Here is an 18487-nt window from a genome sequence, read left to right as displayed (position 1 = left end):
TTTAGTACTTTCAGAATCCATGTGGTTGCGCTCAGAGCATCAGTACGATTACTTTTACCTATTGTTTTTCCGGATGCTTAAGTCGTGTTCAAAATTCAAAGGCAAAAGAACCGAGGCCAGCTCCAACCTCGAATCATCTGCAGCAGAGAAAGAGCGGCCTTGCAGGAGTCATCATGGTTTTCTTAAATCAAGTCCGGGCGCAATACATTGTCAACGCCGTGCTCAAATTAGTATCATAGCCGTAAGCCAACTTTGCCTTCCTACGCTTACCACCAAATATATATATATATATATATATATATATATATATATATATATATACTAAAGGTGAGACGATAGGGGTCGACGGGACACGCAGGGCACTGGCGGGCAGGTGTCAAGGCGTCGGCATCAGCCCACTGCGCCTCGGCTCCCACCTCCTCGAGTTCAATGCCTCGTAAACACAGGCCTTACAACGTGTTGAGATTTATTGTTAACAATATATATATGTAGTGGGGTCAACAACGTATGAGGGGTGCAGCGCTGTATGGCCCAGGCGACAGCGGGACGTCGGCAGCGCTTCCGCCACCACGGCGCCCGGAAGGACTGGCAACGCTGGAAGCGGGCAGCAGAGAGAAACTCGCTAGGGCGCAGCGACGGCGGCCTGGCCGCGCGCGCACGCGAGCAACACCTAGATATGTGATGCGGCGGGCCGACGGGGCCAGCCGCGACACCGAGAACGGGGGACACACCGGGCGCGCACACACGCCGCTCGCGCTCTCGGCCGACGGCAGGCAAATGAGGAACATACAACTTGTCTTAGCGCCCGCGCAGCGGCTTACAGCGCAACGGTGGAACTCGCGCCGAACTGAACTTATTGCGGATCAACGGAAACAGACCACACGCAGAAATGGACACCAATCGAGATTTTAAACCATGTTGAGCCGGTAACGGTAACACAAAAAGCATGACACCTATATGTACATGTATAGGGAAAGGCGTCGGGCGCGCCGGCCGGCTGTCGCGTTTTGCGGCGACCTCACAGCAAACAGGTACGCAAGTCAAGGCTGGTTCCGCCCCTCGGCGCCGGCCGCCGCGGCGCGCGCCGCTCACAGCTGGATCGCCCTCCCTCCTGACAGTCGCCGTACAAAATCCGGTGCGAAAACGCGGCCCTTCAGCCCGCCGGCCCGTGCCCCGATCCGACCTGACCCGACCCGACCTGGCCAGACCCGCCTCCAAGCGCCAGCGTCGGAGCTATACACAGGGGCGGCGGCGGCGGCGGCGGCGGCGGCGGCGGCCCGGCCGGCCGCCCGCCGACGACGACTTTTGATTATGTGAGCGGCGCCCGGCGCCGGCTCAGAACGGCAGACTCTGCGCGAAGAGGCTCTCGATGAGCGGAGGCGCCGGCACCAGGTCCTGCAGCTTCAAGTAGAAGAGGATCTGCAGCCCCTGCAGGCTGAGCGAGCGCAGCTCGGGGAGCTTGCCGAGCACCTGCGGCATGTAGGTGGGCGAGCGGCGCACCCCCCGACCGTACGTGGCGTGGTCGCGCAGGCTGTTGATGATGCGACCCTGGATCGACTCGATCTTCATCGGCTCTTTCACGCCGTGACGGTCTGCGAAGAGCACGTTTCGTCAGTGGATAGAGTAGGGGTGGAGGGAGAGAGTGCCGTGTCAGGGCCGGCCTGGACAGAGCGTGGAGCGCTGTATGCGACTGAGCTGATGAGCTCGGCAGGGGCAGGGCAAACACTGGGGATTCAAACACCCCGGACGGCCACATCCGTCGCCTGATGTCATCTGCCAGTCCTGCGGTGATATTACGCCGCGATCAAACCCTCCATCCGCTGTTATAGCATAGGCGGCTAAATAATTACTGACCAATGTCTCACAATCACACAGTCTCGCCCGGTAATGCCGCCCGCCCCACGGGAGGCCCCACGGGGAGGCGGCTCGGCCGACTCCCTGCCCGGTCGTTGCACTGCGCCCCGCACCGCGCCGTGACGCACCTGTGATAAGGGTGAGGGCGGCCAGGCAGGCGAACGACGACACGTCCAGCTCCATGGCGCGCAGACTGGCCGAGAAGTCGACGATGGGCTGCAGCCAGTTCCGGAAGGTTCGCTCGCACTGCAGCCGGTGAAGGACTAGGCCTGTCTCGAACACGAACTTGTCGTCCTGCACGTTGTACCTGTGGACCACAAAGTTCGGGTGGTTAGGGTCACGGTCGACGGGAGCGCCGGAGGTGGTCTGCTAGGGGAGGCTGTGCGCCGCTGCTCGGCGGTGGTGAACAGCAGGCAGACCTGGCAGGTGAGACAGACATCCCCATACATATACGCCGTTTTACCGCGTGTTAAGGGGGCGGACGATCGCCACGCACTCCTGTGGCTAAATCAACCAGACGACTTCAGGGAGACCTCCTGACCATTACCGGTCGCAGGGGCTTGAACCAGGCACGCACCGCGACCGTCGCCATCCACCACTCACCTGTAGGCCAGCCGCAAGACGAACAGCTCGAGCGAGGCCGACTGGAACAGCAGCTCCTTGTCCTCGGGGCAGAGCTCGCCGAAGCCCGGGATGCGCTCGGCGAAGCCGCGGATCACGTCGATGGACGACGTGACGAGGCTGTAGAAGCGCTGGATGCTGTCCGCCTCGGAGGTGGGCGACTGCGAGCCGTCCGGCACGCGCAGCTGCGAGAAGTCGTGGCTCGCCACGTCCGGCGACGTGTCCACGTGCGCGCGCACCAGCGCCGTGATGAGCGAGACGGGCGGCGACGGCGGCGGCTCCTGCGGCGACTTGGGCTTGCTCGGCAGTCGGCCGCGGCGACCCTTCAGCGAGTCGGTGCGCACGACCTCGCGCACCATGCCGTTCACCAGACACTTCTGGAATCGGCAAAACTGGCAGCGGTTGCGTCGTCGCTTGTCGACCGTGCAGTTCTGGCTGCCCGTGCTGCACACGTACTTGGCTCCCTTCTGCACGGTACGCTTGAAGAAGCCCTTACAGCCCTCGCAGGTGCGCACGCCGTAGTGCTGGCAGGCGGCCGTGTCGCCACAGACGGCACACAGCAGCGAGGGCGACTTGGGCTTGTGCTCAGTAGGCGAGCCGCGCGCCGAGGTCGGCGACGAGGTGGCGCTGGGTGTGGCCGGGGACGAGCCGCCGATCCGCATCCGCATCATGTCCAGCCTGCGGCGGCGGAGAGGCGGGTCAGACGCGGGGTCGAGCGCGAGGTCAGATGCGGGTCAGGTGGGGTCAGGCGCGGGGCCAAACGAGACGGAGGCGAGGTCAGAATCGGGGTAAGTAGCATTGTAAAACGGGCCGGGTGGAGTAGGAGACCAGAGACCAAGCGGGGTCAGGCGGGGCAGATGATGGGTCAGCTGTAGTGGAGATACAGAGGTGCTAACTTAAGCGAACCGTACAACCCGGCATGTGTGGGGTTCAAAAGGCATTAACTCAGCTGCGAGGATTGCTTTTTGTCGCAAGTGCCCACATCTTGAATGGTGGGGTTTATTGAAACATATGTGCCTCACCGTAAAAAAGCACGACAGCTTGATTGTTCTCGCAAACAAACACACGTGGGCTCGCGCAGCTCCACGATGAGAAGTGGGCTTGCCGCTAGTTTCAACGCTAAATATTTGGCGATGGAAAGCGTTGGGAAATACAACAGGCCCGGCTTTTCCATCTGACTTCAGGAATCCGGTACCGGTCTAGGCCAACGAACAAACGCGTAGCCTATCTCATCTGATGAATATCCGATTTAAGCTCATTCCGCAAGAGGGGGAAGATGCACCGCAATCCTGGCAGTATGGCGAGGATTCGTGACTGCGGATCAAGTCACCCCCTCGCTCCCTACAGACGCCGCATTGCAGCGTCTTTCGATTGGTGACTGCTGTTTGTGGATGGCGATGCGAGTCCTCCTCACCACGGCACCTGAGCTCGGCTGGGCCGAGTGGCACCACTCCCCTCGCTCCCCCGCCTCCCCGTCGTGCACTCACCCGTCCTGCCTGTTCAGAGTCAGAGGCAGACTGGAGCGGCGCGGCTTGCCGCCCTGGTTCGCCGCCACAGCCGCCGCCGCCGCCGCCGCGTGGCCGCTGTCGCCGGCGCCCGGGTACGGCGCCACGGGGCCCGGGTACGGCGGTGGCACGGCCGGCGGGTGCGGCGCGAACGGCGCGTACAGCTCGGCTGGGTAGCGCGCCGGCTGGACGTACGGCTCGGGCGCCGAGAAGGCGCCGCCGCGCTGGTACAGCGGCGCGTACTCGTACCCGTAGCCGGCGTACTCGGTGGCTGGCTTCTCTGGCCGGTACGGGTACTGGTCGAGCCGCGGTCGGGGCGCGTACGTCTCCTCGAAGCTGGGCAGCGAGAGCGGGTCGGCCGGTGGGCTGGCACGCGCCGGTCCGCCGGCCGCCGCCGCCGCCTGCGGGCTGCCCGCCGGCGAGTTGTAGAACGGCTGCGGCTTCAGCTCGACGGCCGAGGCGAACATCTCGGCCTGCAGGATGTCGGCCAGCGAGGTATCGGCCGGCTCGGCGGCCACGCACTGCGGCAGCTTGAACTCCTCCGACTGCGACACGACCGGGTAGCTGCTCTCGTACGAGTAGGGATCGGAGAAGCCCTGCTGACTGTGGCCCTGTGGAGAGACCGTTGACATCAGCGCACGGGCGCGGCGCGGAGCCGGCGACGGGCCGCCGTCGTCCGGCGACGGGCCGGCGTCGTGGTCGCGGGCTGCGAGTGAGCCGGAGCCCGACTGACGGAGGTAACTGGTGGCGTTTCCACACGGAGCTCCTCGGCGACACTCCGTAGCTTATTCGCGCGTGGCGCTGCTCAGAAAGTCTTAGACAATACTTGCGGAGAGATGTTTCTACGCCGTTTCTGCAAGTTTCCTTCTTACATGTTTTAGAGACATTAAAGGTCGTTGAATACAGTTTTTCCCTACCGCGCAACTTTAGTATTGCACGAGTCGCCGGCTGGCTCGCCCTTTACCTGAGGCTGAAGAAGGAGCATGCTTTGTGCCGGGCTGCTGGTGCTAGACGACCAGTGAGAGCCGGCCGAAGACTGCAACGACGGTCCTGCAACAGGATAGAGAGCGTTCGTGAGCAGCACGCCGCGCTGTCACGTCACACTGTCACACTGTCTCCGCCCGGCGACGGCGTGCGTCACCGTCACATCCGTGACGTGGGCGCTGACGGGTGCAGGTACGTACGGGCGAAGGCGCTGAGCGCTCCGGCCGACATCAGCGGCTCCGGGCAGGCGAAGTGGTCAATGGTGACGAAAGGGCGCGGCCGCGCCGACCCGGCTGGCTGGCGAGCGGACGGGGACTGCGACGCCCGAGGGCGCTAGCTGCGAGGCTGGGCAGGGGGGAGGGGAGGGAAGGGGGCGCAGGGAATCTGGGAGCGACGGCGAGATGAGCCGGGTCCAGGGAGGCCGGACACGATTTGGAAAGGGCTGGAAGTGGGTCAGGGTTGACAAGTGGCCCAGTGTTTGGACTGGCCGAAGAGTGCTGGTTCGAAGCGGTCCGGCGGACGCTCCGCGGCTTCACAGGCAGGACTCGGACAAGTCCTTAATAGGTCCTCCGCAGGGTCTGGCGAAGTGCTCAAGAAGATAGGGACTGGGTACGAGCTGGACAGAGTCCAAGAAAGGGCTCAGAAGGGCTCGACGGAGCTTATCAGGAATGGGCCCGACGCGGCTCAGGAAGGGGCTCGGCTGGGCTCGGCGGGGCTCGGCGGGGCTCAGAGACCGCCAGTGGTCGCGCTGGGAGCTCGGCGGCGCGACTGAGGGCGAGCCCCGCGCCGCCGCCGCCGGACTGTCGGCTGACTGACAGACAGGTGAGCCAAGCGGCCGCGGGGGCACAAAAGCCGCATGACAGCCGCGCCAGCCGTGGGTGGCGAGCTGTCACTCTTTGTGGTGCGGACGCGCCCCCACCCCATCTCCGTCTGGACAGCGATATGGGGATGGACGATGCTGGTAGGGCCACCCTCCATCACCCCTCCCCCAAGCAGGGGGGGGGGGGGAGCGGAGGGGCGGTAACTGCAAGGGCGACGATGACCACGTCGGGCGGCCACCATGGCAGATAAAGACCAGTACCTAGTGTTGTGCCGTTGCCGCCGGAAGGCATTGTTAATCCCGATGCTTCTAACATTGGACAGTTTGCGACTAGTACGGAAGCCGAAGCTACCCTGCGCCGAGTTTGAGATGTAAGCTTGTGTCTGCGGGTGCTGAAGTCAAGACGAGCCTTTCCTCTTGACAAAGCCACACAGCGCACTTAGCAGGTTCTGTGGCCTATTTATCTGAAGTCTATCAGACGGACGCTATTTTCTGGATCTTTCATATAGGGACAGGCTCGTTGAAATGGACTACGTAGCTCTCACTGCTTCACGACGCAAGAAATGTGTGCCAGATGGCCGTCAAGCGCACATGTACCACCAGGGGTCAGTTCAGTATCCGATAAGTAAACTTTCTCCCGTCCAAGTTTTGCTACTTTCCACAACAGGATCACGAAGTAGGTCGGGGTGTGGTGGCGCAGCGATTCAGCCTCGTGTCTCGCAAACCCGAGGAACAGGTTTTGATTTTCGCGTTGACCGCCCCTCTTTTCGGGGGAGGTTGGCAACGCCATAAGGCCCCAGCGGCTGAGTGCATCGTCAAAAGTCCCAATGACACACACCATTCATACCGAAATAGGTCACATGACCACCCGGACCGAGGCACTCTCGTTGAAACATAAAAAAGACAAAAAATAACATTGGGACGAAAAGTTTTTCATTCAGTGCCTCAGGAGACCTTACCAGGGGAGGGGGGAAAATATGCGTTATTAAAAACCAGCGTGATGTCGAAAAGTGCGGGTTTATGAACTGATACCAGGAAAGTCTCATACATCCACTCCCCTCCAGTCGTCCCCACCTAGCCCCCACCCCCCTCCGCGGGCGTGACCTGCGGCCTACGCACGTGACCTCATGACCTGTTCGGACGCCGCCCGCCCGAGGCGATCGATGCCGCGTGCGCGCGCAGCGGCCGTCGCCGACGGCACGTGCCGCTCAGTGGGCCTCGGGCGATGGCCAGGTCGTGTCGCCGTCGCCTGCTGTCCCGCGGGCGCGCGTAATGGCCGCCCGGCGGGGCGAGTACAGGCGGATGGACGCGGCGCACAGTAGGACCGGGGAGGCACCCGCCGGCCAAACATAGCCGCCAGCCGAACCGTCCGTAATGGCGGGCGGCGGCGCAGGAATTAGGCTTAAAATGGCGACAGTGCTGACATTTGCGCCCAGCTCTTTCATCTGTATTAGGGCGATGGCAATGCTATGCCGCTGTCATGCCGGGAGGTCGATTTCTGGGGTAACGGGGAAAGGTTCCAGAATGCTGGGTTCATCTTGAATTATGTGCGCGCAGGTGGCACAGCTGTAATTTGGGGCGGGGCAGTGTGCAGTGGGGTAGACAAACGGACCATGAGACAGCACGTCAAGCTAGGCCAAAGACATGATGTCCCTGTGAAGGGCGTACGCGTGTAAACACATTTTGTTTACTACCACGCGACCAACTAACTACATTTTATATTATTTTATTTTATTTTGTGTTAAGCTAAATATTATTGCATTCCCTCATTTGCTTTCCTTACACGCACGCTGCAGAAACTCGTGCAGGAGTGCACACCGAATACCTCATGGTTACAACGAATACTTGATGTGCAACGTGCTTCGCCCGTGCAACATAGTCATATATCATTTTGTTGTTCTAGCTGTTAAACCCATTTGTCATTCTATTGGTGTGGAAAGCACCATTTCCATCACCTGGAAAACGCCGCGATCTTTTGTGGTGCGATTGGCTGCTAGTTATGGAAACAGAGGCGCTTTTACGTACGTGTGGCACGTGGGGCACGCGCCCCCCCCCCCCCCCCCACCTTTACCAAAAAATGATTCGCCACCTTTACCAAAAATATAATAATATCAATATATGGGTAAAAATGCTGACAATGAGAAAAAACAAGGTGGACACGTATATTTAACAAGTCAATTACGTGCCACGCCGTGTTGCTTTAGTCCAGGCACGCAATACACGCAGAATTCAGTGGAAAATTTGAGATGTACCAATCCCAATGTCCCGAATTCCTGCTCATGCCCCTCCATATAATTTTGTGTTTTATCCGCGGTTGGACATGCATATCACGGAAACGTAACAAACGGCGAACTGCAAGCAACTGTGGCAGAGGAAAACCTTAAGAAAACGTTCAAGTGTTTTAGCTGTTTTTAGCGACAGCTGTTTTAGCGTTAGGTTAATTAATTAATTAATGCCATCTGCATACCTTGAGCAAACTCCAGCTTAAACTTATGATATTAACAACTTTAAATGATGACTGATATGTCAGAGAAAACAAGAAAACCATATCGACAGCTGGCCACATACCCTCAGATGCTAACACATGTCCACCGACTGTGACGTTTTGTTTTAAAGCCAGCCAACGATCAACAAGTGCTATGCAATGCATTAGGGCTCGTACGCCCCAGTCACTAGGCATAACCTTTAGATTCCCTTTAAAGTAAGTATATCAAGGCAAATGTCACCAAATATTGGATGAGCCATGACTCATCGGGTTTGATCTGTTTCTACGCCCATCAGGGAAAGATACATAAAAAAGGATTTTCAATCATGGGGAGCGTTTACGCCTTGACGGGGGGGGGGGACTGGTGAAGTTAATCACTGTTGCTCCAACCAAGCAATTAACAAGTGCCACATCCCATTTGCATTCCATATCAGCTAGCACGATCCTGGTACTGAAATATTCCCAAATTACACCCCGTTATAATGACATACAATTATCGACAACCGGTTTGATGCATATACCACGACCCATTTCCTATTATCTACCGCTATGTATGCAACGCATCAGCTACACTGCATGCTGTAGCCCATAGCTGAAAGTCAGTTACTTGCCTTTCGATTGCACACCAAACTGTGAACAAACTGGAGCACCAGGCCTAAGGGCACTGTCTGGATTGAGGGGAAGGCGATGATGCGACCCCCGCGCCCCTCACCTGGTGAATGCGCCCTGGGCGCTTGCAGGCCCACTGCTGGGGGGCCGGGCAGCTGGGCGGTGGGCGGGCTAGACGTGCACCGGGCGGTCTCCCTCGCACCTCTCCGGGCCACGCGCAACAGACTAACGGCCCGCCGCCGGCAGCCAAGACGGCCCGCAGGCCCCGCCTCCTACGGCACCGTCGATGTGACGTCACATCTGCATTGTGACGTCACAGTTGACGCCCGCCGCCTAGAGAGCCATCGGAGGCTTTGACGTCACCGTTTGACGTCACACGGTCAATCGATGGAGGGCGGTTGGCGCGAGGCGCGGGTGGTGGTGTTGCCAGGGGAAGCGCCGCTGGCAGTTGGCCGGATTCTCTCTGACCTCGGGGTCACAGCTGTGCGCCCGCGGGGTCCGGCAAATTTTAGTGAGAAGAGAGCTCGTCTTGCCGAGTGACGCCAGCTTTATAAGGACCATGGTCACCTCCAAACCGGTTCGTCTAACTGCCGGTAGATGGCTGCACCATCACCTGAACGGTCCTCAAGTTCTTGGTTTGTGCATGTCATTCGTCAGCGGAGAGCCGGAGTGTCGGTTGGCCCCTGGTTGTTAATGAGCCGGGTCAATCCTAGGTTTGACCTGGAGCCGTTAGCCTGCCAGGCATCCGACCATACGACCACATGACGGCGGCTTGTGAGCCAGAGAACGCCAGGATACCACTCAGCAGAACATCACACGTGGATCACGCTCTCCTGCCTCACAAGCACCCCTCTCCAGTGACCCGAGCGAGACTCGGCGGACACTGAGCACAGTCCGCACACAGCCCGCCGCGGAGTGGCACGGAGGGGACGGTTGGCGGCAGAGCATCCGCCGCTGAGCAGACGCCGTCCGACCACGTACCGGGATGCGCCGGGTCCCACTGGTCGTCGCCACCGACGCGCTCGATCTCGGCAGCGAGTCGATTCAGCTCGCTCAGAAGGTCGGCTAGGTCGTCCGCGCCGGCACACATGGCGTGGCTTGCGGCCGAGAGCCGTCACAACAAATGCCCGACTAGGACGGGCTTCACCGATATATAGCCGGTCGGACGTCTCAGGCGGGGGCGGCGAGGGGGGGGGGGGATGACGCGCGTAACCGGGACGGGTGCACTCGTCCGGTTGGAGTACGCTGCACGGATGTTGATGCAGCCAGTGCCGGCCGGGATTTCTGGGGACGAAGGTCGGTCGCGTATGGCGCAGGGCCAACTGCGAGTCGGAGCCGCCCGCAGCGCGTCACACGAGGAGTGCACAGTTAAGCTGTAGCGTGGGCTCGGTTCGGAGAGAGAGAGCCGTTTTTAGAACGGGGAACCACTTGCCGGATTTCGCAGGCATCACTTTGAAGAAAAGCTGCGAGTCGGTGAGTAAGAAAAAGAGGCCCGGGGCTGAATGTCACGCTTTGATTCACGTGTTCTAAAGCCCAAAGAGAAGTGAAGAAACTACTCCTCACCCCTCCGTTGTCTAACCACCCATCAATTCTGTAAGTCATATACTTCGTCTTCGTTGATAGTTCGTATGCTTAGCAGTGTGTTCATTGACCTGGACAGCAGGGTGTTCGCAAGAGGCGAGAAACGCGCACACAGCAAGATCAGGAAGGACAGCTATCGCAACATTGCAAAGGAAAGAGCCTGTCCTTCTTCAGAGGGAACTAGCGGCGAGACGTTCTGCTTCGGAAAGCAAGATCTGAAGCTCCATCTCCGCTAACACAGCAGAACATTTACAGCGTCTCCCGGCCCCAGTTCACTGGTCGGCGTCGATCGCGCCGGCACCCATATACTTCTGTAAGTGATGCAACAATTCTTCCATATGCTCGATGTCTTCTCTAGGACTAATAACAGAGCATATTTTCAGCGGCATTGCTAGAGAAAACAATTCAAATTTCACCGGACAATAGATATCGCTCCGATTCCATAGAAGCTTCATTTCACATCCTCTTTGCAATCCTGGCATATATGACAAGGTTTGTGACAAGAATAATACTGTGCGCATTTTTAAGCTTAATGCCAATGCACAAATTGCGTTATACCAGTGATTGTGAGTGATGCCGAAGAACAAGAGAATCTCACTTGAGCTGTAAAAAATTTAACTTGGCCATCTGCTCGATTGGGTCACCCTTACGTTCGATAAACATGGAAAAATTTGAGTCAAAATTTCGAAGAAGTTAAAATACAAAGGTTGGGCTTGTGACAAATGGCGTCGCAGCCACTTAAGACTACCAGATTCTGACGAAAAATTATCAGATCCATACAAAAAAACTATCAGATTATGACAAAACAACGAGCATGGGCATTGGCAGAAGTTTGGTTCGATGTATATGCAGTCATGCGCTATCACGCAAAAACACGTGCTCGTCCACTCACTTTTTAGGATTATTGTCAAATCTTTGCAATCAGAGCGCATGAAGACGAAACACTACCTACATGGTGTAAACAAGTCTGCCTGTTACAACCCATTAGCAGATCTCACATTACCTGGGCCGATAGCCGAGCCAGGAGTCGGCCGGAAATTGCCCATTGTGGCGTTACCATTCCTCCTCATTTGCTCTTTTTGCTTTAATTTTATTTTCATTTAATGTTATTTTCATTCTTCGCTCATTCCTCAGTCTTCATTCATTCAGTTTCATTACCATCTGGTTCCTCTTGAATTTGCATTTGTCATCCATTCCTGTCCTTGGGCTAGCAGCGCATCTTTCTGTTTTTTATAGGTATGATGTGTAACAGCGAAAAGATACACCTGTGAATCTGTTGCTTAAAAATAATGTCTAGTGTTTCATGTCTTCCGAAACTGCTCTTCAATAGAAAACGCTGCGGTTTAAACCGAAAGAGGATCGCAAAATTGCACATGTGTGCAGTCGTGTTCGCCGTTACCAGCATTCACCCAAAATGTTTGCGTTTTCGCGGTGATTTGGCCAAAATTACCAAATACAAAAGTCGCCCAAGCAGACACCCTTATGTCGTCATTGCCATTTGGGCTTTATGACTCACTGAGCTGCTGAGACTATATGGTGTCGTATGCCTCTGACCCTGGCAGGGACAGCGGGCACCTCTGGTTTTTCAGACGCACAGGTACTAACACCACACTATCGGCACCCCCCCCCCCCCCCCGAAATCCTTTCGCATAGGTAAAGTATGCTAATGGAGCCTCCTAAAAACAATCCCTTAACTAACGCACTTGTAATCTGAGCATAAAGTGTAGCCTTGCCAAGATGAAAGATTTGCGCAGCGGGCGGTACAGCCATTTCCAACCGTCACAAGATAGTAAGGGATGCCATGCCGTTGCATTTCTCCATGCTCAAAAGCGCTGCGAACGTCTAAAGCGTGTGCGCCTATCTGTTGCACTAACATCTGGTGGGCCGCTGTGACGAAACGCCAATGCTCCATAAATTTAGTCTTATGACCATGTACACAAGTTACAATTACTTCCATACTTTTTATGACTGTGAGTTACGTTCTTGACGGGGTACTAACATTTTTATCGCGTCTCAAATCGAGTGATAACGAACTATTTTCATGAACGAATGTAATCAAATGTACCTGGAATTTAGCTCGATATTTTATGCACACGCTAGTCAAGATCGTGTTTTACACTGGTTCGTGGACGCTCGTATCATGCCCGCACTTCAACTGGCAGGAGGTCCATGAGTATCCGTCTCGAAAGCCACCGTACCGTCACACAATCTGGCGCATCACACCCAGATCGTTACCGACGTCGTGTGATGACGTCACACCGTAGCCGAGGCTCGCGTTCCGACCACCTGACCCGCGCCACCGGCACGTGGAGCAACGACCCAACCGAGCGGCGCAGCGCGCTAAATCTAGCCGAGCGTCGGCGCCGCCCGGCGAGCGGCCGGTCGCGTGTGACGTCAAGCATGGTGTGACGTCGCCGGTTGACGTCATCCACTGCGGCAGCGGCACGGCGCCCGGCGCGTGTAGTGGCGGAGTGAAGGTGACCGACCGGCGCCGGAGCGACCCACTAAAGCTGACCGTCCAGCCGGGAACAGCTGACTGGCCGTCGATCGATCGGGCTGGGCGAGGTCGAAACGAACTACAGAGCGCCGCTGCGCCTGGCACCGAGGCCTGGCTGACCTGGGGTCGCGCCCGCGGACCGGGCCCAGCCTGAGGATGGCGGGTTTGAGCAGGGGACGCGAGTAGCCAGGTCTTGGTACATACTTGCTTCAGTCTCGGTAAATAGGAATCGTTCATGGAATCGTTGGGTCTTGAAACCGACTTTGCCCGTTTTGTATTGGTTGGAATGGAAGAGCACTGCGGTAGGACTGGCAGAGTGAACGTGCACGGCGTGATAAACTAAGATAATATCTTTATAACTGCGATCATTCGCAGATCAGACGTGAACGTAGATCCAAAAAGTGCATCCTGTGATCTAGCTGTCTGGTCCGGGATATTATACTTTCCAGCACATAATATCCACCCGGAATGTTAGTCCTGCATATATTTGGAGTCTATCTAGTCTGAGCTTGTGGCAAAAATCCTTAAGGATCGGTTATGTCGTAAGACGCACCAGAGTTCAGGATGCATGTTTAGTGGCTGTCGTATAACTATTCTGGATTCATTTTTAAGCTGTTTGTCAAAGGCTCATCGCATTGGGGCAAGGATACAATGCATAAGTTCCAAAATGGGTCCTCAAGTTTCGAGCGGCCACCAAACTGCAGTAGCTCTGTCACACCTCTGATCGGGCGTCAAACTTTCCCTGCCCAATTCTCGGTCGGTGTGAAATATACTCGAAATATGATAACAGCTTATCAGCAGTTTCCTGAATGATCTTCCTAACTGAACGATATTTTGGAACTTGATGAAATGTCTATGTCTGATGGAATGTCCATCAGTTTTGAAAGGAAGAGCATGGTTGCAGCACAGAGTACTGTCAAGGTTTCGCTAGAATGCATCTTCTGCTTTTTATGACAGACTTTTTTGTCGCACCCCGTACAGAAAGATCGTAAGCGCTATTGAGCGGCGTATGCACTGCGCATGAATTCAAGGACGGCCAATTCATGGTACGTTGGCTCTACCGCGCCATCAAATTACGAGCTTAGTAGTGGGTGACAAATGAACTCTCTTCGACCTACACTCCCACAGCATCGTACCGGGTTTGCGGGGAGAACCACTGAAGCCACCGGATAAACTGATGGGGTGGAGTAGCTATCCTGGTTCTGAGACGCCGGTGTGGGTGCGGCTTAGCTTGATCGGGGCACCTCTTTGTCCGCAAAGAAACTCATAAACTCCGGTAAACCCCTCAAATACGCTGGCGTGAGGACCCTCTGAGCTGGAGCCGGTGCAATCCCCCAGTTTCACCAGCTGACCGGAACGCTCTCGGTCGGCTCAGTGACTCAGCCGATGGCTCCAGAGGCGGTCCCAGTGCCGCCCGCACGGCGCCGCGCCACACGCGAATGGCCGATGGCCAGGCGCCGGCTCTGTTTAGCGCCCGCCGCGAGGCCCATCATTCCAGGGAAGGTAGTTGAGTGTTAACGTAGTGTTGTGGAACGGTATTCGGCATTTGCGTATCCTAGAAAAGGGATCAGTTAACACGCGATCCGTGATTGCCATTGCTGAAAGCTGGATGCGAGAGGCAGCCTCATGGCACATCCAACAATGATTTCGAGTTCGATCCACATGGCTTTTGGTCATGGATCCTAGATCCTGATCGTTAGATTGAATCCTACTAACTTAGCCTGTGCAGTTTGTATCTCTCGCTACCTTTCTTTCAATATTCCAGGGACGGTTAAATAAATGCCCCCCACCCCCCACCCCCACCCCCCACCCCCACCTCACGTACTCGAGCGCACCACATCCCACCAGCCGCCGCTCCGGCGCGTGCTAGTCGCTCCGGCGGATTCCTTGGAAGACCGCAGTACTCGTTTGGGCACTGTGCGGCAGACGCGTGGGTTCGTGTCCCAGCAACCGCACTTGCATGCTTCACATATTGACCGCCTTTGGCGGCCGAAAGGTGGCTTGCCGGGAATCAGATTAGCACGGACCTGACGTTTACCTTCAAAGGGACGCGTGGTGCTCTTTCAGATTGCGTCTAGTCCTAGACTCAATTCTACTTGAGTTGAACTAGAATTGCTCTACTTAGGCGGAAGGTGGGGGTCTTTGAGGCAATCTACACTTAGAATGGTCTTAAATCACTCCTCTTGAGACTCAATTCTACTACTTGAGTTGAACTACAATTGCTCTACTTAGGCGGAAGGTGGGGGTCTTTGTAGCGATCTACGCTTAGAATGGTCCATTTAAGTCACTCTTGCAAAGCATTCAGTTGATATCAGTGTTAAGACAGTAGTATTAACCTTATTCCTCGGAAAATCAGGAGAATAGAGGTATAGTTTGGTTGACATTTCGGCAACATGCCTTTATCGAAACAAAAGCAGAAGTGAAGAATGTTTCTCGCTAATGCACTGAACAATTTACGTAATATCAGTGTTAAACAACGTTTGCGTTGCGTTGCGCTTTGATAATGAAAAAAAATGTTGCAATCACTCGGAAGAGAACGTAAAACTTCCTTTTTCAGGTGTACGTGTAAGGAACTAATTTGGCCCAAAAGCCATCGGGAATTATTACTCGAGTGGGAGTTATTATTCACACAATTCAAGTCACGATTAATAGCTATGCACGTAGGGGTTTCGTTTGAAGATACAACCACCAATGGTCCCTCACAACCACTGTGGGAGGTGGCTGTCACGTGCGACACTGCACCGCGCGGTCGAAGTCTGCCAGTGCGCACCACTGCAAGTTTGGTTGAGGAAAGATGGTGACTGGAAATAATCTACATCTTCACATATGATGCCCTTTTTGTATGAGCGTGAGTTGTACATCATGAAAAAGGAGTTTGACCTCACCCCGGCGGTTGAGAATTTTTAGCATTTAATCTGGGGCTGATATTAAATATTTTATCGGATAATTGAATGCAAACAAATAACGAGAACATCCCGATGATGCCCATTTGGTAAGAAACGAACATAACTGTGTCAGAGCACCTCCACAATGCTTAGTAAGCCTCTCCTATTTCGCTTATCAGTACACATGAACAATGGAATGTAAGAGCACCAGGTCATAGAGCGGTTCGCTAAAGGTCAAAACGTGTCAAAACGTGTCAAATTTGTCATCTCATGATCGCTGAAGTGCTATTTCTGTGGTCATTATCACATACATCATAAGCTGAAATGAAAGCAAAACAACCGAAATAGTAAAAATAAGAAGCCTATACTTACCGTCTTTGGTCTACAGACCCTTGGGTGGTAGTGTGGCTATATAGGTAGGTTATGCGTGAATACTACTATTACGTCTCTCCAAATAAAGCCTTTATGAAACAGAAATGGCTCGATCGGTTTGATGACGATAATTTGAACTAGAATGCTCTGGAGGATTGGATTGGACCTTACAAATGTCTATGGCTCGGTGTAATGCCAACACGAAGGACACACATACTTTTTACAATTTCTGCAATAGGAAAAACGTGACTGCGCTCATCTCACCATGTTACATACACTCACATCACGTAATTACTTATCTACGTAGTATTCAGGAAGATGTCCAGGTTCTGCCATAAGCTAATCGGATACGTAGCGACTGCTGCAATCGACAGGCCGCATACGCTCTCTACCTGAGCGAGCGAGCTATGATCGTCCACTGCTTTTCCGACAGGCGGCCTCACAGGCTGGCCTCCAGGTGATTACGTCCCCTGATGGTCAGAGGAGCGAGCTCGCCCGTTGCCGGGGGGCGGCCTCACAAGGCTGGCCTCCAGGTGATTACGTCCCCTGATGGTCAGAGGAGCGAGCTCGTCCGTTGCCGGGGGGCGGCCTCACAAGGCTGGCCTCCAGGTGATTACGTCCCCTGATGGTCAGAGGAGCGAGCTCTTCCGTTGCCGGGGGGCGGCGGAGGCGGCGCACGTGGTCGGCACGCCGTCTCGTGAGGCGACACGGCCGGCCGACGGCACGTGCCGGCACCCACGGTCGGGCCACGAGCACCGCTGCTGAATGAGGAGCAGCTGACACGGTGCCGTGACGGCCACGAGGCTCCTCGCCGCCAAGAGGGCCACGCTGCCGTGTTGTGCACCGCTGAGGTCGCACGCGTGCCCGCGTCACGACATGACCGTACTGGCGTGCATTTATAGCCGACGAAAACGCCAACAAAGGCTAGTGAGCGTTTATTGCACATCGTCGGCATGCGACAGCGACAAATCGGAGCGTCTCGTGATAATACAAGAATAGCTTAAAGGCTTGGCGCCAACAACGTAAACTGTACGCAAGGGCGTATAGACGTTAACAAAGGATAGCGAGGCAAACATGTGACGGCGCGACATAAAGCGTGGGGAGTGAGCGTAAGACGCTGTTGACAAACTGATAGCAGCAAATCAGAGCTCCAGCATGGAAGGTAAGCAAAACGCTACACGCCGAGCGCGAAGCAGAGAATCATGCGACACTGCAAGTGTGGACGCAACATTCAGCCATGGCCACAGCTCCGACTCAGCTGTTGCCAGCTGTGTTGGAGAGCGCGCCGTGCGTGCCGCGGCAGCGGCGGCGACGGCGGCGACGGCGGTGGCGTACCTGCCGGCTCCTGGCTGGACGTCTCACTGTTGGTCCGGGCGAGCGAGGGCTGACGGAGCTCCGACCCGGGCCCGCTATGGCATCGCATGTACGATACTAGGCTCCAGCCCACTACCACCCGCACCCAACTATGACGTCGCTTCCGACCCAGCACCGCTTTAAGGCGGGCAGGTGTGTGACGTCATACACCGATGACGTCACACATGCTGGCCAACGGCAGCCACGGACGGCGGTGACGTCATGCAGCGCTGCGCCAATGACGAGGCCCGCTGGCTGGCGGCCACCGGAAGGTATGACGTCGCTCCCGACCAGGTGGGTGTGACGTCACACCCTGGATCGATGCGTCGGCCCGCCGCCGGTGCCCGTCGACGACGGCAGGTACCATGCATAAGTGATGCTGAGGCGCGTCCCACAGTCGTCTCGCGCACGCCACTCTGATGGCGAGCCGCCGGCGGCACCGGAAGCGCGCCGGAAGTAGGGCGGTCGCCAGCCGCGCGACCCGTGGATACAGCGGCGGCGGACGCGACGGACTTCCAACAAGCCGCCAACGGCACACCCGCTTCGTGGCAGTCGGCACGGATGGAGAGTGATCAGGTGCTAGGCTGGGTTGCGACGGCTGGTTCAGGGGGCTGTCGTATGCTTCCGCGTCATTTCGTCTTTGTCTAAGTGTGATCTAAGTCAAGTGATCCTCTGACGCCTCTGGTGTGTCGACTCAGACCCAGCCCTGCACTAAAGCAAGGTCTGTGAAGGCGGACAGGGGAAAAGGGGACCCAGTACCATGCTTTCAAATCCATGGTATTGGACAGGGCTTACTTGCGTTGAAACATGGTAGAGGTGAAGAGTAGATAGACGAGAGAGACGGTGTGTGTTACCGCACGTACAACACTCTCCCTTGCCTCCTAGCCTCACTCAAACTGTAACGCTCTGCCATTGAATCGA

At 56.1% G+C, this 18487-nt stretch overlaps 1 protein-coding gene across 3 annotated transcripts; it reads right to left on the bottom strand.

Annotated features, from left to right (window-relative positions):
* Positions 1–296: 296 nt before the first annotated feature.
* Positions 297–17664, bottom strand: Hr38 (Hormone receptor-like in 38). Of its 3 annotated transcripts, none has more exons than XM_037212126.1 (6): positions 9860–9970; positions 4945–5030; positions 3963–4591; positions 2458–3153; positions 1983–2161; positions 297–1592 (listed from the first exon to the last, which is right to left on the bottom strand). In XM_037212126.1, exons 1-6 carry the CDS (start codon positions 9966–9968, stop codon positions 1336–1338), a joined length of 1956 nt encoding a protein of 651 aa, XP_037068021.1. In that variant the 5' UTR covers positions 9969–9970; the 3' UTR covers positions 297–1335. The 3 variants fall into 3 exon arrangements, with proteins under 3 accessions (XP_037068021.1, XP_037068023.1, XP_037068022.1); XM_037212128.1 differs by lacking the exon at positions 9860–9970 and adding an exon at positions 8982–9086; XM_037212127.1 differs by lacking the exon at positions 9860–9970 and adding an exon at positions 17549–17664 and having other exon boundaries at positions 298–1592.
* Between the last annotated feature and the right edge of the window lie 823 nt (positions 17665–18487).

Source organism: Pollicipes pollicipes, unplaced genomic scaffold (assembly GCF_011947565.3).
Source record: "Pollicipes pollicipes isolate AB1234 unplaced genomic scaffold, Ppol_2.1 Scaffold_3087;HRSCAF=3621_pilon_pilon_pilon, whole genome shotgun sequence".
Lineage (NCBI taxonomy): Eukaryota > Metazoa > Arthropoda > Thecostraca > Pollicipedomorpha > Pollicipedidae > Pollicipes > Pollicipes pollicipes.
The sequence above is the reverse complement of the archived record's forward strand: the minus strand, read 5'-3'. Positions and strand labels throughout refer to the sequence as shown.